This window comes from Macrobrachium rosenbergii, chromosome 49 (assembly GCF_040412425.1).
Source record: "Macrobrachium rosenbergii isolate ZJJX-2024 chromosome 49, ASM4041242v1, whole genome shotgun sequence".
Classification (NCBI taxonomy): domain Eukaryota; kingdom Metazoa; phylum Arthropoda; class Malacostraca; order Decapoda; family Palaemonidae; genus Macrobrachium; species Macrobrachium rosenbergii.
This window is the reverse complement of record NC_089789.1, coordinates 40,406,106-40,428,605: the sequence shown is the minus strand read 5'-3', so window position 1 is coordinate 40,428,605 and position 22,500 is coordinate 40,406,106. Positions and strand designations below refer to the sequence as shown.

Below are 22,500 nucleotides of genomic sequence, written 5' to 3'. Positions count from 1 at the left end.
TAATGATATTTTCACAATCACGAAGCAAGATTCAGGTACAAATTGCAGTCACAACACTCCGACAGAAAAAAAAATAAATCATCACCGATTCACGAAAAAATGGTCATACGACACTATTCACGAAATACGCTCATCATCGAGAGAACGAACAATAATATACAAAACAACCACATGGATGGGCAACAACGTGAAGAACAGCATGAAGAGAAAGAAAGGAATAGGATACACACACACAAACACACACACACACACACAAGGCTGCATCCGTGATGACCTCAAGCGTCTCAAGTTCTCTCAGCGCTTCAGCCGACCTCACGTTCACGAGAGAGAGAGAGAGAGAGAGAGAGAGAGAGAGAGAGAGAGAGAGAGAGAGAGAGAGAGAGAGAGAGGAGAGGAGAGGAGGAGGAGAGCTGACCTGACCTGATCTGACCTGGTACGAATGAGGTAGGATAGGAAGAGAAGGAGAGGTGATAATTCAAGGGAGGAAGGTCATCCCATTCCACACATGAAGAAGACGGGTAACTCTATGCTACGAATGAGGAATGGGAGGAGTGGTAAATAATTTTAGGGGAAGTAGAAGGCTGAAGAGGAGGGTGGGGTAAGGGGGTGGGGGAGAGGCGAGGAAGGGTCGGAGCATTCGCTTACTGCACAGTCACGCTTGCTAAGCAAGCACATCAAAAGAAAATGCGCTATAAAGGGAGTGGAAGGCGTTAAGATAAATTATGACTAATGCACAGTAATGAGGTCTTAACAAGAACTGCGGGGAATGAAGCAAAATGAGTCAAGCCAAAATGAACAGATGAAGGAAGGGGAACGTAACTAAGAGAGAGAGAGAGAGAGAGAGAGAGAGAGAGAGAGAGAGAGAGAGAGAGAGAGAGAGAGAGAACTAATGAGTAAAACTTAAAGGAGAATAAACAGATATCAACAAATGGAATGAAGTCAGAAACAAACGAGTAAACCCTATAGAATATACTCAGTAAACGTATGAGAGAGAGAGAGAGAGAGAGAGAGAGAGAGAGAGAGAGAGAGAGAGAGAGAGAAGAACTACTGAGTAAAATTTAAATGAGAAGAAAATATCTCAGCAAATGGAACAAAATCAGAGAAGAACGGGTAAACCATGTGAAAGAGACTATCAATAAAAGTGTGTTTGTGAGAGAGAGAGAGAGAGAGAGAGAGAGAGAGAGAGAGAGAGAGAGAGAGAGAGAGAGAGAATGCAAACATAACCTAATCCTTACGGTTAATATCATGGCTGTCAACGAGTGAAAAAAAAAGAAACATCCACAAAGTTACGCATTTTGGAGGAACCGTCACAGCGCAAGAATTCCTCACACATCTGGTTATCAATTACCCGTAAATTAAGCCAGCGAACAAGCGCCAGGCGGCATCTGTTGTGACACGATCCGACAGGCGGCAGTGAAATGTGGAACACCGTACACGTCTGCAAACGTAAACAAACAAAGAGGAACACGTATACAACACGGACACCGGACCACCAACAGCAGCGGCGCTATACACCAATACTATCAGCCTTACACTTACACACACACACATACACACACACTCACTCACAAGGCCTGGCATGTGAATAAGGCTTAGTAATTCATCGATAGACCCTTGTCACTCAAGAGATACAAGGGTATCTGCGAAATAGCGACGTGTCCAAATCGCCAGGTGATCATACGTCGCATTAATCACCGGAGTGAAGAGCGTCTGGACAGGTGACCGTCCCGCAATATCCATCACGAAAGAACTAATGCACGTAGTCGCTGGATGCGACAAACCTCGAGGGACTCCGGCGAGTCATAATTTAGCGACGGATCATTGACTCGCTGCGACTCGAATTGACATTCACAATAGCGTTCGGCGCAAATGCTTACGTCAGGGCCAACTTTTTTTTTTTTTGGTGAAAAACATATAAATTTTAAACCTTCTACAAAACTTTAGCCATGATACATAAAAAATGCATGTTTTTTTTTTACTTAAATGCATTTTTTACCAAAATACTTATATGGTCCTACAACCTCACGATTTAAATATTTGTCTCAATACAAAAAGAAACCCACACAATGATAAGATAAGGGCTAGTTATACATACTAGTCCTTGGATCACTTAAGCCTTCTAAAGTTTTCTACAAAGCATATTATCCATTCAGATACGAACATGCAATACACACCGCAACATTTGCCAGCAAACACTTCACTTTTCTACCAAAGCCACAATAAATTACCATCGAACTTCACAATAAAAAAAAAAAAAAGGAACAATATTCCTCAACGAAAGCACTCGTTCGTCGCAGCAAAACCAAACTGACCAAGCAGTTTACTGTCCATCTCCGAGTGAGCTTGAACGCTTCCCTTTAAAAAGAAAAAAGGAAGAAAAAAAAGGAGTTTTTAAGAACTTCAAAGGAAACGCACACATCCCCCCGGCGCTGCGGAGGAGTCACTGATGTCGGCTAAACATCACAACAAACACCCCACACCACCCCCGGGGGGCCCTGACAAACTTCTCCGCCCGCGCCCATTTGTCAGTCCTGTAACACGTGACAAGGAAGAGGAAGACAAGAGGAGGAAAGGAGGAAGATATAGGCGGATGGAGAGGAGGGTAGGAAGATCGAGTACAAGGAAGAATATCGAGGAAGAGGAAGGAAGATAAAGGAAGACAGAAAGCAGGAAGGTGATGTACAGGGGAGAATATCGAGGAAGATAAAGTACAAGGAAGAATATCGAGGAGAGGAAGGAAGATAGAGGAAGACAGAGAAAGGAAGAAGATAATGTACAAGGGAGAATATAGAGGAAGATAAAGTACAAGGAAGAATATCGAGGAAGAGGAAGGAAGACAGGGGAAGAGACAGAGAAAGGAGGAAGATGATGTACAAGGGAGAATATCAAGAAAGATAAAAGTACGAGGGTGGATGTTCAAGGAATTAAGGGAAGGAGAGGAGGAGGATAAGTGGAAAAGAAAGGAGAGAAGGGAGGGAGACAGTACAAGGCGGAGGGAGGAAGGGAGGGAGGGAAAGAGGGAGGTGAAGCAAACGGAAACGGAAGGAAAGAGATAGAAGTAAAAGGAGGAGGAGGAGGAGGAGAGGGGAGTGGATTTAAGGAACAAGAAAAAGATTTGAAATTTTGCAAAGGATGATGATGATGATGATGATGATGATGACAGAGAGAGAGACAGAGAGAGAGAGAGAGAGAGAGAGAGAGAGAGAGAGGGAGAGAGAGTATATATAAAAAAATAAAAAGATGACGAAAAGGGGAAACGAAAGAGGGTCAGCACAAAAGGAAGAGCAGGCCAAGTGGAATGGACCGAATGTGATAAGAAAGTGCTCTCGAGTGAAGGGGGAGATGGCAAAAGGAAGAGAGAAAAAGATGAGATAAAAATGAATCTCTCTCTCTCTCTCTCTCTCTCTCTCTCTCTCTCTCTCTCTCTCTCACCTCGGTATAATAAAGGATGGCGTTCATTTCCTTGAGAAGGGTCCTCTTAGCTTAAGGTTAATCTCCGAAACAAACAAGGGAGAGGAATTTCTTCTTCTTATTCTTCCTCCTCTCCCTCCTCTTCTTCTTCTTCCTCTTTTTTTTTTGATTCGGAATAAAAGGGATTACCAGGGGAGTCGAGGGGAAGAATGAAATATGAACACAAAAATAACAAGCGAGAGACGAAGGAGAACAAAACTCAATTTCAATCAACCTTCCCACAAAAAAAAAAAAAAAAAAAAAAAAAAAAAAAAAAAATGCCGAGAAAGGAAAAAAAATCCGCATATAAAATCAATGATATTTAAGGATTATAAAATAATAGCTAGAATTGTAGAGTGCTGGCGCATAAATTCATAAAAAAGGTATTATGAAAGAAAAGTGTCAAAAATACAGATAAACCCGCAAGAGATTAAATGCAACTGCAAAAAACTACTTATCACATAAATTACAATTTACTGCATTCACCGAAGTTTTTATTAGACATCTATATAGGTGAACAGCCATATTTAGAGAGAGAGAGAGAGAGAGAGAGAGAGAGAGAGAGAGAGAGAGAGAGAGAGAGAGAGAGAGAGATTCACTATTTTGTCGATTGGTGATTCCTGGCTGAGCGAACGAATCTTTGAAGACTCAACCCTTCGGGTCCATCCCTAATCACTTAGAACTATTTCTCTGCCACAGCTTCGTCATTAAATGAAATCACTTGAAATGAAGTCATTTAAAATGAAGTCACTTAAAATGTATTCACTCAAAATGAAGTCATTTAAAATGAAGTCACTTAAAATGAAGTTGCTCAAAATGAAGTCACTTAAAACGAAATCACCTGAGGTGAAGTCACTTAAAATGAAGCAATGAAGTCACTTTAAATGAAGTCACATAAAGTCACTTGAAACGAAGTCACTTAAAATGAAGTCACCTGAAATGAAGTCACTTAAAAATGAAGCAATGGGGTCACTTTAAATGACGTCACAAAGTCACTTGAAATGAAGTCACTGGAAACGAAGCCACCTGAAATGAAGCCACTCAAAACGGAATCACTTAAAATGAAGTCACCTGAAACGAAGTCACTTGAAGTCACTTAAAATGATGTCACTTGAAATGAAGCAACTTTAAACGAAGCCACCTGAAATGAATTCCCTTGAAGTCATTTACATGTGCAGCCACTTAAAACGAAAAGGTGAAGCGGGGGAAAAAAAATTAGTGTATTTCTTCAAAGCAAGCCCGTCACATCCTCGTAAAATATTCATGAGGAATTAATGACTACGGCAAAGTCAATACGGCTGAAGAGGAACGGGAAAAAAAGAAGCAACAAAAAGCTTGGGAGTTTTTTCTCAGCGAACATTATCGTTTAAACACTTCTTTATCCTGCACCCATCTCCATTACAATAAGCTTCATACTGGCCCCAACAAAAAAAGTATGTACTTTAGGAGATACTTTTAGGAGAATACAAATTCGTTCAACATGGATGCAAATGCAAGAGAAAGGTTAATGAACAAATGGCTTTTAGAACGAAAGTGACAAGTACAAAGACCAGACTGAAAGGACTGTAGTCTATGGTCGATAAATGAATATTTTGAAGATTTGATGAACGAGATGACAGGAGAAAGGAAGAGCTAAATGAAAAAAGAATGGAGTTAGCGGAAGTTTCAGAATGCTTTTGGAGGTGACTGGAGAAGTTGTAGGAGAGTTGAAATATTAAGAAATTTAAATAACGGAAGCAGAACAACCACGAGTTATTTAAACTTCTTAATCACCCTCCTTGCACCTTCAGCAATCACCACCAGAAGCACTCTGAAGCTCGCACTAACTCCTTTCTTTTGTGATTTACCTCTTCCTTTCTCCCGTTATCTCATTCATCAAATCTTCCAACTATTCATTTATCGACCCTGGACTAGATTCCTTTCAGACAGCGTCGTTGCATTTCTACTTTTCCCCCGAGATTCGTCTATCCATTAACCTTTTTCTGCATATACATCCATGTCGAACAACCTTCTAGTCTCCTTAATGTACATATTTTTGCCAGTACGACGCTTTTTCTAACGGAGACAGGTACAAACGCACGCTGGATAAAGTAGTGTTTAAGTGACAATGTCCACCGGGAATAAAATCTCCAAGCTTTTTGTTGCATCGGTATGGTGGTGACAGCCTAATCAAATGGCTGCCCTGGGTTTGTATGGTATATCTGGATAAGGGAAAGGTTCCTAATGAATGGGTGGCTGCCCTGGGTTTGTGTGGTATATCTGGATAAGGGAAAGGTTCCTAACTGAATGGGTGAAAGTAATAACTGTTCCATTGCATAAAAGTGATAAGGGGCGACTGTACGAATTAGAGGGGAATACATCTTTAACATGTCACGAAAGATGCATGGTATGGTTTGAATAAGAAGTAAGACAGATGACAGAAGGATAGCGAGGGAAAGAGCAGTGTGGATCAAGTGTTTAGCAAAGAAAAATCTATATGTGACAAGCATTCATGCCCGTGTGCCTGTAACCACTGTAGTTTCTCGTCGGACGGGTCGGTACCGTTCTCGGCTAGCACTTTGCTGGCCCACGTTCGAGTCTCCGGCCGGCCAATGAAGACCTAGAGGAATTTATTCCTGGTGATAGAAATTCATTTCTCGTTATAATGTGGTTCGGATTCCACAATAAGCTGCACGTCCCGTTGCTGGGTAACCAATTGGTTCTTAGCCACGTAAAATAAAATCTAATCCTTCGGGCCAGCCCTAGGAGAGCTGTCAATCAGCTCAGTGGTCTGGTTAAACTAAGGTATACTTAACTTTGTAACCACTGTGCTGTTCTCTGGACCCATTCCCTGTTAGGGAAAACAGCTAATACTGAATGAGATATGTACTGAAATACAAAGACGACAAAACACCGACTCAACTGTAACAGGTGCTGGAAACTTTCTAAAACCTTCCTCGGAGCACAAATTGACCAAAGGCCGTTTTCAATTAAGTCTACCTTTGACGGAAGCCATGACTGGGGGATGTGAATGACATTCGAGTACCATGTAGTGCAATACTAACATCGCGCATTCCTTAGCCCGTTCTTTGACGAATGTACTTGCCATTTCCGTTTTATTTGGAAAGCACGGAATTTGTATTAGCACTGATTTTTCAGATGAGTAAATAAATAAGATAAAGAAAAAGAATGCCTCTGAAATACGGCAGGATGAACCGCATAAAATAAACAGTGTGGGCCTAGTTTCAACGACAGCTAGTTCTCTAACATTGGTCTTAGTTTTACCTAAATTCGACCATCCCAAACGAACGCTGAAATAAGCAAGTAAAAAATGCGCCGAAGTTTCTTCGGTGCAATTGAATTTTCTGTATAGCGTATAATCAAGGCTACCGAAAATAGATCTTTCGGTGGTCTCGGTATAAAACTGTATGAGCCGCGACCCGTGAATCTTTAACCACGGCCCGGTGGTGGCCTGTCCTATATCGTTGCCAGAAGCACTTTTATGGCTAACTTTAACCTTAAATAAAATACAAACTACGGAGGCTAGAGGGCAGCAATTTGGTATGTTTGATATCTGGAGGGTAGATGATCAACATACCGATTTGCAGCCCTTCAACCTCAGTAATTTTTAAAATCTGAGGGCGGACAGAATAAAGTGCGGACGGACAAACAAAGCCGGCACAACCGTTTTCTTTTACGGAAAACTAAAAATCAAAATCAACCCGTGAAGAAGATACAAATCGTTGCTGTTTTTTCCCCTAAGCACATCCAAAGCGTTCTGCCGAACTCGACTATTTTCTCTCAGTAACAAAAGAGACCAATTCTCTCTCTCTCTCTCTCTCTCTCTCTCTCAGGAAGCCCTCCCTTATCCGCTCGGACTGGAATCGTCCCGTTTTCCCTGTAGGTTTTTATGGCATTACTCGACCCTCCTTTACAAGGTTTGTTCATTAATTTCCACCTCCGCTTCTGCCTCTTCTCAATGGATTTCCCATTTTCCTTCCAACGTTGCCTTCTGACCCTCATCAGCTGCAGGCCAGTCTGAAACCCACAGATAATCCTCTCTTGCGCCCTTCATCTCATTTATTATGGTCTCTCTCTCCTTTACCAAACACCGTTATGACTTACAAGAAGAAAAATCACAAAACCAGAATTTAACTTAGATATAAAACGGTTCCACCCTATGGACTGAGTGAGGGCTCAAAATAAAAAGTGGAAGATAAAAAAGATGATGCGAAGGGAGCCACCCGTAACCATCCCCCAACCCAACAAGCTCTTAGAGTTTTAAAGGTCGCCAGTGGGCAGCTGAGACAAGGGTCAGGTCATTGAATTACTGTATGGTGTACCTGAAACCCGCCTCTCCACCCACGTGAGACGAAGGGTACTGGGACAATAACACCTGATGACACGGCAGATAGACCTCTGGAGCCATCACCCCCCCGCCTCCCCTTCCCTAGCTCCCCTAGGCAAGTTTTGCCCTAGCTACCCCAGACAGCAAGTTTTGCCATGAGTAAAAAGCCGTTAACCCTTGAGCGAAGTCGCGGAGGATACCACCCACCTAACTACACAGAATTGATATTTGTCCCCTTTCTTTTTTATTGTTCCTCTAGATCAGTTTCAAATAAACAGGAGAAATAAATGACGATAATACCCAGCTTTACAAAATAATTCTCAGTACTTAATAATCATAACAATAATGCTGAAGATGAAACCTCAAAGCCGCTTACAATAGGATTCTCTCCTCTGAAGTTTAAAAACAAGTACAGCAGAGTGCAAGTTCTAGGCTGACAGACTAGAATTATCAACTAATGCAAGTTCTAGTCTCTAAACCTACAGATGAAACCTCCACGAACCTTAAAGCACAAAGGAACAGACTGGAAATTATGTCTCAATACAATGCTCCTTGAATAAACAGTTAAACACACAACGAAAAAAACAATCGCGAGATACAAACTACTGATCGATTGAAAAATTGGCAAAAGTGATTTTTAATTCTGACATAAACGATTTTTTTTAACTGGCGTAAAAATATATATACATACATACATAAACACAAACACATTATATATATACATATTTTATGTATATATATATATATATATATATATATATATATATATATATATATATATATATATATACATATAGTATATATATATATATATATATATATAATTCTCAATACACCACTTATTTGTAAAAACTTGAACAATAGATTGATCGTTACCTCAGTTATAAATAATCGCCAATTGAGGTCAAATAAAAGAGAATTAAGAACAATGAACAGAAGAATAATCACTTTAAAAAATGTAAAACAATATCAACAAAACTCGTGACATAAAGGGGGAAAGAAACACAGAAAGATTAAAGGATTAAAAAAACATGGCAGGGAATAATTGCACGGGTCAAAGTGAACAAAGAGAGACGAAGATAGAAAAAAATTTGTGTTTGTGTGCGCGCGCGTGCAAGTACGGAGGGGAGGGGAGGGGGGGGGAGGGTTTTTGGGGAGAAGAAGGAATGGGACAACAATTCAATTCTTGAGGGTAAACCTGTGTAGGTAGATGCATAAATATACCTATCATCATATATATATATATATATACATATACATATATATATATATATATATATATATATATATATATATATATATATATATATAAATATAAATATATATATATATATATATATATATATATATATATATATATATATATATATATATATATATATATATATATATATATATATATATACACGCATTTATGACCAAATCTCCCATAAAAGTGAGTCTGATTCTTTAATCTGTTTCAAATACTACTAACATAAGACCAATAAGAGAGAGAGAGAGAGAGAGAGAGAGAGAGAGAGAGAGAGAGAGAGAGAGAGAGAGAGAGAGAGAGAGAGAGAGAAGAATACTTTCAAGTTAAATATGCAACGTATTTGTCAAATATGAAATGCATTCCTATGAAGGAATTTAGACAGGCTATGCACGTTCCCATGTAAGTCATATCGAGATATTTTCAGTCACTTCAACTGAAGCCATCTTCCAGAAATTCCCATCCTGTCGAACTGCTTTAACTGGCCAGTTGTAAATAAGGGCATTTGGTTGCCCTTCCCAACGGTCTCTCCGAACAAAAAAAAAAAAAAAAAAAAAAAAGTACGCCGGTACATGGGATGATATGAATGATTTACCTATTTATACCAAATATTTCTGATGTCGCTACCAGCTCTGATAATTAAGGGCAATAAATTATCGTCCTAACTTCCGCTAAATACCTGACGTCTAAGCTGCAATTTGAGAAATAGTGACAATGATAAGTTACCCGTACAAACTCTCTCTCTCTCTCTCTCTCTCTCTCTCTCTCTCTCTCTCTCTCTCTGTTTTGTTTTGGCTGTACTTGCTTCATAACTTGCAAATTTGCTGGCAACTTGAGAGAGAGAGAGAGAGAGAGAGAGAGAGAGAGAGAGAGAGAGAGAGAGAGAGAGAGAGAGAGAGAGAGAGAGAGAGACTGGAGAAAAAGAAAATGACAGAAAATAGAGATACCAGCAATATCTGAGGGGAAGGAAGGAAGGAAGGAAACGGGTGATAAATTCTATTTGGAAATAAACCGGGCAATCCTGCCAAAGAGAGACTTCAGGAAATACGGGAAGATAAAAGCACAGAGAGAGAGAGAGAGAGAGAGAGAGAGAGAGAGAGAGAGAGAGAGAGAGAGAGGACGCGAAATAAGTATGAGGGCTTAAAAGGAAATCGCTGTTTCACTGCAAAAGACAAGCCCCATAAGGCGAAACCATTTCAACTTCGCTGCTAAAACTGGCTTGAAATAAACATCAGAGAAATGTTTCAGTGAAAGACAAAAAAAAAAGAAAAAAAAAATCCCATAACTCGAAATATAAATCCAGGCTAAAAGGGAACGATGGAAGGCAAATAGGAAATCCATAGAGAGAGAGAGAGAGAGAGAGAGAGAGAGAGAGAGAGAGAAATTAATGAACAAACCTTGTAAAGGAGGGTCGAATAATGACAAGGAAAAAATAAAAGAGGCCCATTTGGAAAGCTAGATCATTCCAGCCTAAACGTATAAGGGGGCGCTGTGAGAGAAATTGAGGGAGAGAAACTCTTCAATTTTTTAACGCTGGCAGCAGAGAGTTAGAAAGGACAAGTTTGTTTTTCTGTTTATCCGAGTCCATTTTTGAAAGCCCTATTATCGGCCCATGAGGTTACTGTACAAACAAAAATATGGCAGGCTACTTGCAGTTCTAAAGCAGTCAATATGACGATTTAAAAGCATAGATGTTCTAATATCTGAGATCAACCAATATTTCCAAGACTCTTGACAGTAACTGCTGCCGGCAGATGTTCCGATAAAACTGAAAATTCCACTGTTTCCTCTGCAACGCAATTATTAAATCTAGGTCATCTATTAAATAGTTCTCCTTACAGCAACAACTTCTGTCATATCTCTCTATGGTATTGTAGTGTCTGTGACCCTTGCTGCTGTAAAATACGAAGCTCTTGCAAATTTTCCAATCGATTAATCCACGAGAAAAGAGGAATCTAATATAACATAAAGGTTCTACACTTTCCCTTGTCTATCAAATCACTTGATTATTCAGAAGTATGGTGCTACATTTTGGTTACATTTAAACAGGGCATTCTATAAAGCAACCCGGGGAACAAAGATTTAATCGCATTCCAAAAAATAAATAAATAAATAACACTAAACTCCATGTGACTTCACCAGCTCAAGGTAAAGGCACAAAAAAGGGATAACGGTTATGTGACTTTTCCAATTCGGATTTCATCAGAACACTACGGATAAGGGCACTCGATAACTAACTGGATAAGAGTGCCCCATATTTTGCTGCAACAGCGAGAGAGAGAGAGAGAGAGAGAGAGAGAGAGAGAGAGAGAGAGAGAGAGAGAGAGAGAGAGTATTCGATTAATATTTCAAAGTCCGCGACCAGAGTTGGAAAATCGTGGACTCTCAATACATTATTGTTCTCGACAAAGGGGACAGCTTCAAAATAACCTGCAGTAATTAGAACGCGTGAGAGACAATCTCAAACAGAATCCACTTATTCCCTCTCGAGAGAAACCTAGAATCAACGCGAATCGAAGGTAATTAACCGGAACGGAGGAGACTCGTATCAGACTCGTATCACATTCATCTCCTTCCGGGAAATTCTCGCAGGCGACTTCCAGAACACAATCGCGTTATGGTGACACGCAAACTTCGACGAAAGGTAACAAGTGAAAAATCCGTCGAAATTTCTTTGGCGCAATCGAGTTTTCTGTACAGCGTATAATGCTGTAAGAAATTCGCAGCCACGGCCCATGAAACTCTCAGCCGCCGCCCATTCGACGAAAGGTAACAAGTGAAAAATCCGTCGAAATTTCTTTGGCGCAATCGAGTTTTCTGTACAGCGTATAATGCTGTAAGAAATTCGCAGCCACGGCCCATGAAACTCTCAGCCGCCGCCCATGAAACTTTCAGCCATGGCCCGGCGGTGGTGGCCTTAGCTCTTGGCACCTATAGCGTTGCCAGACGCTCGATTATGGCTAACTTTAACCTTGAATAAAATAAAAACTACTGAGGCTAGAGGGCTGCAAATTGTTATGTTTGATGATTGAAGGGTCGGTGATCAAGATACCAATTTGCAGCCCTCTGGCTACTAAAGTAGTTTTAGCTAAATCTGAGGGAGGACAGAAAAAGTGCGGGCGGACAGAAAAATAGCCATCTCAATAGCAATGGAGAGACCTGCCAGTTGACCGTTCGAGAAATTGCAAAACTTTCTCTCTCTCTCTCTCTCTCTCTCTCTCTCTCTCTCTCTCTCAAGTCTTCACGATGTTTTAAAGCAAATGGAAAATATGGATTGGTTGAAGATTGAAAGGAATAATATTAACCAGCAAGAGAACGACGAAATTCCCCCCATTCAAAATTAAAACTATAATTAATTTGGAGTAAATTGTGATGGTGGCAGGTTGATGGAACGGGAGCCCCAGTGACCTTCATCAACCAAAACCCTAATCAGAAAAACAAACTTTAACGATAAACCAGCATCTTGAAAAAACAGAAGGGGAGAATTCCAAAACTTGGCAGCACACGAGACTCAATAAAAACGGTAAGTTTCAAAAATTTAATAATAATGAAATGAAAGAAGACATAGGAGAAGACGAGGAAAAGAATAATGAGTAACAACAACAACGATAATGATAAAACAACGACGTCAACAATAAACAGACCTTGAAAAAGCATGCAGGACGGAAGCACAATCTGAGCACTACCCCAATATCTTACGAAAACCTCCCCTCCCACCCCAAACTGCCAGAACCCCCACCTACCCTCCCCAAACCCCAATAGCTCCTACCACCCCACCAACCCTTTCATTCAAGACCCGGAGCTCCGACATCAAAGACCTAAAATACACAAATTTCCTGAAGAAGTCAGACCGGGCGACTGTTGTTAGTTGTTACCCCGATCTCTCTCTCTCTCTCTCTCTCTCTCTCTCTCTCTCTCTCTCTCTCTCTCTCTCTCTCTCTTCCTTAAGGAACCTGAAGAAGTGGCTTGATTAATACTCGAGGAATCGTTAGGTAGTCCGAGGTGTGGTTCTTCGGCCCCGAAGAAACTTTGTATTTTACTTTTTATTTTTAATTTTTCTTTTTTTTCTTACTTTTAAGAACTCGTGGAAGTTGTTTTTCCTTGATAATTTCATTCTTTCTTAAGGTTCGTTTGGCAGAAGAAACGATTTTTTCCTTTTATTTTTCGTAATCTTGCTTCTTGATTCTTTTTTTTTTTATTATTATTATATTTCAGCTCTTTAAATGACTGCTTTTTGTTAAGTGGAACCTCCGCTGTATAGTGACGCTGTATGAATATCGTAAATAAATTAATATATATACAATTATATATATACATATATATAATCATATATAAATATACATACATATATATACATATCTTTCTAAACGAATAATACTGGTAACCTCAGCCTTCAACCACCATCTACAGGTATTGTACGCACTCAGTATTTTCTAAATTAAACCTTGTAACATTTCGTTACATATTCTACTCGCCATGCGTGTATCCATTCACTAAATATTCTTGCATTCCGTTTGCAGCTCATCCTCTATGAAGTAGAAGCAAGTGCAGACTTGGCCTTTATGCAGTGTAAAACCTTCATACATTTTATGAAGGAATATTTGCACTATTTAACTTCGACATTTTCTCGAATTGAAGTACATCAAATATTCTCACTCAATCAACTCGGATAAAATAGTGAGGTCGATTTCACGGTGAATATTTCTACTTTACGGAAACAATAAATAAATAAGCAAGGTGAATCTAGTGAGGATTGATATGGGTCCCAATGAAGCTTGAAAATCCCTAAAGTAACTAAGAGTGAGTTTGAGTCTTATACGGGATCTTAGTTTATTTTGCGTCTTACATAAATTCAATAAAGCCTCAGGATATTCATAGCTAAATTGGACAGGTCGATGGAACTGGCAACCTGATACCATTACCAAGGCCCCGGGCAAGAGTATAAAAATCAGGGAAAACGAAAGTGTGAGGAGAATTCCGATTATTATTATTATTATTATTATTATTATTATTATTATTATTATTCAGATGATAAAACCCTTTTTCTATTGAACAAGTCTCCAGGGGCCACTGCCTTAAATTTAAGTCTCCAGGGGCCACTGCCTTAAATTTAAGCTTCCAAAGAACATGGTGTTCATTTAAAAGAAGTTACTGAAGATGATATGAAAAACGGAAAGAAGAGATCAGAATTAGAAAAACATAAAAAAGGGAGTCATTGGCTTGACAATGCAACAGCAAAAGTAATTTGATTGCGTGTTTTACCAAATCGAATTATTAAGCACGTGGAGTTCACACCCGGGACAAGACATGCGTGAATATTGCCTCATGAATACCTTTTTTAAAGTGATAATTTCAACATTACTTCATAACCTAAACACTGCACTCCCTTTTGAGCAAATCAGAGCGTAAAATATAATTTTCCATCAAAATCCTGAAATGCAGAGTAACTTCCCAATAAATGTTTGAAATACGAAAACAAAATTGTAGCTACATCAAACATCGAATACGCAATGAATAAAAGAGCTCGCTATCTACTGCCTAAAATGTAAAGGAAATGTAATTTTCCGTCAACTGGCCAAAAAGCAAAACGAAATGTGATTTTCCTTTGCCCAGTTAACAAATTTTCCCTGAAAAAGCATGAGCACTATTTCAGGCAACCTTAAAAGAAAACGAGACTAGAGAACTCTAGTTGGCAACTCCATTCAACTGGCTTTCGTCCAAATCAAAAATGAAATCGATATTTCAATCATTCACAAAAAAAGAAGGTAATTCAACAATGAACAATTATTCATAAAACCAACCCAGCATTCGGCGATTACCAAAAATAATCCGACGTAATCTAAACCATTGAAGGCAAAAGCCCAAGTTAAAAGGAATGAAATGGAAAAAAAATAAGAAGAGGCATCTCTCCAATTTTCAAATAGATTTATTAATAAGTTTTATAATTCCCCACAAAACCTTTGACGAAAAGGCGTTCTGTGAAGACATCAAACAGACTTAATAATCTATTAGGAAATACTGCCGCGAGTTTAACCTTTTTCATATGTTCTTAACTTCAGCTTTGAGCAGTCGGACGTTGCCATGTCAACAATTAACTGTGCAAGAGCTTTAATGCATTTATGTTGGCCCCACACGCTGGTAAAAGTGGAAAGTTAAGGGTAGAGGTTAAGGGTTACTGACCTTTCCAAGTTATCAAAATGGAAAAAAAAATTTCTGAAACTGGCAACAAGCCTCAACAGACTTGTGCGAGCTGCATTGGTTCATATTAACAGAAGGCTAGAGATCTGAAAGGCATATCTACTTTTTAAAGGGAATTTAGGTTACTTGTATCTGAGGAACACAGAAGGGATTGAATTCCTTATCATGACAGCAGGGAACCTGATAACCCATGCCTCATATAATCACTGTCATCTAACCATAAGCTGAAAAAGGCGTTGAAATGGAAAGCAAAAATGCCAGCAGCAACTCTTTGTCCACCTACAAATATTCTTTTCATAAAGCACCCTATCTTTCGCCTGGTTTTCTGAGACCAAATTTCCACTTTACAACCCTGATGCCAGTTCCCAAACTTAGTAAAGATAAATGAGCCACAATGAGGCCCAGAAGCCACTGGAATAAGTGAAGCACCCTTTACTTTACAGAAACCTTCGGTAACCTTTTCCCGCCACTCCGCTCCAAATACTTGAAAAGTTTAAGAATTATATATATAACCCACTCTTGTCCCATCAATGATTCTATTCTTATGGGACTTGAACTCCGACTTCAGTTACATGGTCGAATCACTTATGCAGGTTTACGAACAGACGCATTTCCCCGCTCGTAAACAGAGAGAGAGAGAGAGAGAGAGAGAGAGAGAGAGAGAGAGAGAGAGAGAGCTTTTCTTCTATGGCCCATTCTTCCTCACCGAGCATCTTCTCGAGGACGAAAATATTCCGACAGAAACGACAAGCTCCAGACCGCGGCGGTTTGAGATTCCCAATTGCCAAGGGATTTAGAGGCCTCCCACTTTTTCCTTCCGTCAGCAGTAAACAAAGTATCGACGTGGGATCTGATCCAGCTTCATTAGTCTGTTTGGGACGGACACAGGGAGGATAATAAATAAATAAACAATCGAGTTTTCTGTACAGCGTATCAGCAATACCACCGAAAATATATCTATCTTTCGGTGGTCTCGGTATAATGCCGTATGGTCGCGGCCTATGAATCTTTAACCACGGCCTGGTGGTAGGTTGTCCTATATAATTGCCAGACGCACGATTATGACTAACTTTAAGCTTAAATAAAATAAAAAGTACTGAGGCTAGAGGGCTGCAATTTGGAATGTTTGATGATTGGAGCGTGGATGATCAACATAATTTGCCTTGGTAGTTTTTAAGACCTGAGGGCGGACAGAAAAAATGCGGACGGACAGACAAAGCCGGCACAATAGTTTTCTTTTACGGAAAACAAAATACAAAACTCAAACTGATCCCAGGTTCGAAAAATACATGGATGTTGAGCCTTCTGTCCGCTCTTACAAGTTAATTACGAGACAGGAGTCTCTGGACATAAATAAACAGAGAAGCTTCATGGGCAACAGAACACTCACGTTAATCCACACTGCCTTATTCCTGCATAGGTACAGTATGAAAGTCACATGATAAGCCTGTTTGCAGGGTACGCACAGCTTTAAAAGCGTAACCCAGTGATCCAGATGAATTGTCGCAATGCGCTCCGGTTTCAACAATGATATACAACTGACAGCAACCAAAGCACGTCTCCGCACGCCAGTGGGAACATGATACGACAGATCGAAACATCAGCCTGCAATTGCATCTACTTTAACGAAAAAACTCATGCACTTGTCTGCATTCATTTAGCAACTGCAGTAGCGAGAAAAAACTCAGCGAAGAGCAGTACACGCTGGTAATTGAAATGTAGCTGGAAACAGAGAAAAATATAAAATGGAAAAATGCACCGATTCAGAAACCACAAACGCTACAGGTCACTGTCACAAGCACAGCTGGCTTCTAAGTGCCTCGTTGTGACCCGTTGTATCTACAATTACTTAATCACTTGGTTGTTCTTACCTCTGCTGGGTTACAGGCCTCATTATGACCTACTGGAATGGAATATAAACTTTAGGCCAAAGGCCAAGTGCTGGGACCTATGAGGTCATTCAGCGCTGAAAGACAAGTTATGAGTAAAGAAGGTTTGAAAGGCGTAACAGGAGGAAAACCTCGCACCTGCAGTAAGATACAATTGTCAGGAGAGGTTGGAAAGTAAGATGGAAGAAGGAGAATATGAAAGGAGGTATAGTAAAAGGAAAGAAAGGGGGTGCAGCTAGGGGTCGAAAGGACGCTGCAAAGAACCTTAAGTAATGCCTACAGTGCACCACGTGAGGCGCACTGACGGCACTACCACCCTATGGGGAATTATGACCTATTCCCGTTCATGCCAAAGGCAAGGGGATGCAATGAATGAAAAAATGAGTCCTTTTATGAACACCAAAGATCACAATGAGGCCCCTTGAAGCTAACAAAGTTATAGATGCCTGTTATTAGTGGCAATGGGTCACAATGAAACGAAGACTTCAACATTATATCAAGGGGGAAGAGGGGGGGGGGGGTTGGTGGGTGGGTTACCCTTAAATGAAATTCAGATACGGCCGCTTAATTAGCCAGACACGCATAAGCGCTTCATTACATCAATGCAACGTCTTTCAATCACTTAATTAACTCGGTTCACCCAACTATTCACTACATCAATTAAGCATCGCCGTGAGGAGGTCGTTAATTCGATATAGAGGCAATACCTTTGATATACATAATTATCGCCCCTTCGCGTCTTTAAATGCTCGGCACATGTCGATTTGTCCAACGACAGATGCCATTAAGTACTCGTGAGCGTTTACGTAAACCCTCAGAACCTTTCGATTTACAGTTCTTCAACTCTCAGACATTACTATCTAACATTCTTCAAGTCTCAGACCTCACTATTTAATATTCTTCAACTCTCAGACCTTACTATTTACAATTCTTCAACTCTCAGACCTCACTATTTAACATTCTTCAACTCTCAGACCTCACTATTTAACATTCTTCAACTCTCAGACCTCACTATTTAACATTCTTCAACTCTCAGACCTCACTATTTAACATTCTTCAACTCTCAGACCTCACTATTTAACATTCTTCAACTCTAGGACCTTACCATTTACAATTCTTCAACTCTAAGGCCTTACTATTTACAATTCTTCAACTCTTAGACCTTACTATTTACAATTCTTCAACTCTCTGACCTTACTATTTACAATTCTTCAACTCTACTATTTACAATTCTTCCAACTCTCAGACCTTACTATTTACAATTCTTGCTCTCTGACCTTACTATTTACAATTCTCTCCGACCTCTTTACAGTTTCTTCAGCTCTCTGACCTTACTATTTACAATTCTTCAACTCTCTGGCCTTACTATTTACAATTCTTCAACTCTCTTACAATTCTTCAACTCTCTGACCTTACTATTTACAATCTTCTCTCCAACTCTCTCAGACCTTACTATTTGATTCTTCAACTCTCTGACCTTACTGTTTTCTTCAATTGACCTTACTATTTACAATTCTTCTCTCAGACCTTACTATTTACAATTCTTCAACTCACAGACCTTACTATTTACAATTCTTCAACTCTCAGACCTTACTATTTTAATTCTTCAACTCTCTCTATTTACAATTCTTCAACTCTCCGACCGTACTATTTACAATTCTTCAACTCTCCGACCTTACTATTTACAATTCTTCAACTGTCGGACCTTACTATTTACAATTCTTCAACTCTCAGACCTTATATTTACAATTCTTCTTCTCGGACCTTACTATTACAATTCTTCAACTCTCAGACCTTACAATTCTTCAACTGTCGGACCTTACTATTTACAATTAACTCTCAGACCTTACTATTTACGATTCTTCAACTCTCTGGCCTTACTATTTACAATTCTTCCAACTCTCTGCCTTACTATTTTACAATTCTTCAGCTCTCAGGCCTTACTATTTTACAATTCTTCCAACTCACAGACCTTACTATTTACAATTCTTCAACTCTCAGACCTTACTATTTACAATTCTTCAACTCTCTGACCTTACTATTTACAATTCTTAGCTCTCCGGCCATTACTTCTTTAATTCTTACTCTGACCTTACTGTTTACAATTCTTCAACTGTCGGACCTTACTATTTACAATTCTTCAACTCTCAGACCTTACTATTTACAATTCTTCAACTGTCGGACCTTACTATTTACAATTCTTCAACTCTCAGACCGTACTATTTACAATTCTTCTTCTCCGGACCTTACTATTTACAATTCTCAACTCTCAGAGCACGATTCTTCAACTGTCTGACAATTTTCTTCAACTCTCTGACTTTACTATTTACAATTCTTCAACTCTCAGACCTTACTATTTACAATTCTTCAACTCAGACCTTACTTTACAATTTCTTCAACTCTCAGACTATTTACAATTCTTCAACTCTCAGACCTTACTATTTACAGTTCTTCAACTCTCTGACCTTACTATTTACAATTCTTCAACTCTCTACTAATTCTTCAACTCTACTATGTTACAATTCTTCAACTCCACGACCTTACTATTTACAATTCTTCAACTCTCGGACCTTAAATTCTTCAACTTACTATTTACAATTCTTCAACTGTCCGGACCTTACTATTTACAATTCTTCAACTCTGGGACCTTACTGTACAATTCTTCAACTGTCAGACCTTACTATTTACAATTCTTCAACTGTCGGACCTTACTATTTACAATTCTTCAACTCTCAGACCTTACTATTTACAATTCTTCAACTCTCAGACCTTACTATTTACAATTCTTCAACTCTCTGACCTTACTATTTACAATTCTTCAACTCTCAGACCTTACTATTTACAATTCTTCAACTCTCAGACCTTACTATTTACAATTCTTCAACTCTCAGACCTTACTATTTACAGTTCTTCAACTGTCGGACCTTACTATTTACAATTCTTCGGACCTTACTATTTACAATTCTTCAACTCTCAGACCTTACTATTTACAATTCTTCAACTCTCAGACCTTACTATTTACAATTCTTCAACTCTCAGACCTTACTATTTACAATTCTTCAACTCTCAGACCTTACTATTTACAATTCTTCAACTGTCGGACCTTACTATTTACAATTCTTCAACTGTCGGACCTTACTATTTACAATTCTTCAACTCTCAGACCTTACTATTTACAATTCTTCAACTGTCGGACCTTACTATTTACAATTCTTCAACTGTCGGACCTTACTATTTACAATTCTTCAACTCTCAGACCTTACTATTTACAATTCTTCAACTCTCAGACCTTACTATTTACAATTCTTCAACTCTCGGACCTTACTATTTACAATTCTTCAACTCTCAGACCTTACTATTTGCAATTCTTCAACTCTCAGACCTTACTATTTACAATTCTTCAACTGTCGGACCTTACTATTTACAATTCTTCAACTCTCAGACCTTACTATTTACAATTCTTCAACTGTCGGACCTTACTATTTACAATTCTTCAACTGTCGGACCTTACTATTTACAATTCTTCAACTGTCGGACCTTACTATTTGCATTCCTCTAAACCTAAGACCTTACTATTTACATTTCTGTACACCCTAGACCTTACTGTTTACATTTCTGGCCTCGTAACTTACTTTTATTTATACTTCAAAATGACAAAGACTCTTCACTTTCTGTAGTTTTTAAATTCATATTTTTAAATCGTGGAGACTTTCATTTACTTCAATTTGGTGGATTTAAAAGTCCCTAATCGACCAAATAAGATCTTCAATAAGACCAAATATGCATATATTCACCTTTGGTACTATTTTAGAATGCCCAGGAACTCCTTTCTATGAATAGCACTGAACACTCAAATTACTCGATGTTCTATTTCTGAATACAAGCTATTCTGTAGCGAATTTCATACGTCAATAATCGAAAGAAGTCTCTAAATAGAAGCACGAAGTTTAGTCTCGAAATAGAAGCACTGTGTACAACCTGTAACGAATTACGATAAAGCGATAGAGAAGAGTAAACGCTACGTCTCTAGATGTTCACGATGAATCAATATAGGACGATATAAAATCAACTCCAATGTTCACGCTGCGCCATTTGAGAAGCTCGAAAGAGCAATCTGCAAAGATTGACAACCCTAAGAATAAAAAAGCTGATAACGGACTAATGGAAACTGCTTTGAAGCCAATTTTGCACTTATTCGTACATTCCGACTTCTTTCTTTTTATTTATAGGCTCGTCTCTTCACCATGAAACTTAAAGAAAAAAAAAAACGTGAAACTTAAAGAAAAAAAAAACGTATGTTAAAAGATGACTATAAAACGCTGAGAACTGTATCGATGTTAGACATCTATATTTAAAATTATTACGATTCATAAATGAAATATATGTCTACATACTTATCAACAACTACCCCGAATCTGAAGCATTAACGCGAAAACTATTTATAAAAACAAATCCTACTTTCGAATGCGTCCGTTACATTTGCAAAGGAAGAAATTTATGTGTGATGTGTCTTATACTTACACGATTTGTAGCCATATATCATCTAAGACCAAGACGTTTACTGCCAACCGTTAAAATCAAGTTGATACCTCACCTTGCTATCAGATCATTTGACAGTCTTGCCTTTTGACATTTTATTGCATAAAATAAATTAGATAGTCCTGCTATGTGGTATTTTATTGCATGAAATATATAAAGTCTTGCACGACCGGGACGCAAACATGCAATTCTATACCGCGAAACCAATTAACTGCAGGACATGACCATACTTCCCTTCGTGGAAATGACTCTCGAACACCTAATCCTCCTGCCACTGGAATAGGATTAAAAATTTTTCGTCGCATAATTTAATTTGTAAACGCTTTGTAAATTTAGTTCTGTGCAATGTGGGACAACAGCTATTGGCAGGATCTTGTGAGCAATATTTCCCTGCCTCCCTCTTGAAATATTTGTTGAGAATTGGCTTTACAATAGAAATGCATGATATATATATATATATATATATATATATATATATATATATATATATATATATATATACATTTTACACTCTATATATATACATACATACATAAATATAAATATATATATATATATATATATATATATATATATATAAATACATATCATACATACATACATATACATACATACATATATATATATATATATATATATATATATATATATATTCTTAGTCATACATACTAACACCCTGGAAATTAATCATAACCCCTATACACAGCAACATTCCAAAGTAACCAGTCGTCTAAACTTACAGACACTGATTAGTGTACCACCTAAAATAGAGATGCCCTCACCGTAAATACACAACTTCCACTTACTCCTTACAATCCAACCCGACTTACTCGGCCGAAGCAGTTTTA

At 38.6% G+C, this 22,500-nt stretch overlaps 2 protein-coding genes across 3 annotated transcripts in view; one reads left to right on the top strand and one right to left on the bottom strand.

The window, feature by feature from the left end:
* Window positions 1–22,500, bottom strand: part of alpha-Man-IIb (alpha-Mannosidase class II b) — a 1,038,654-nt gene that overhangs the window by 474,684 nt on the left and 541,470 nt on the right. The window lies entirely within an intron of this gene.
* Window positions 2,447–22,500, top strand: part of LOC136832368 (U1 small nuclear ribonucleoprotein 70 kDa-like) — a 37,269-nt gene continuing 17,215 nt past the window's right edge. Inside the window, exon 1 of the mRNA XM_067093278.1 lies at window positions 2,447–2,615. Coding sequence (XP_066949379.1) covers window positions 2,447–2,615 — 169 coding nt within the window. The remainder of the gene's footprint in view (window positions 2,616–22,500) is intronic.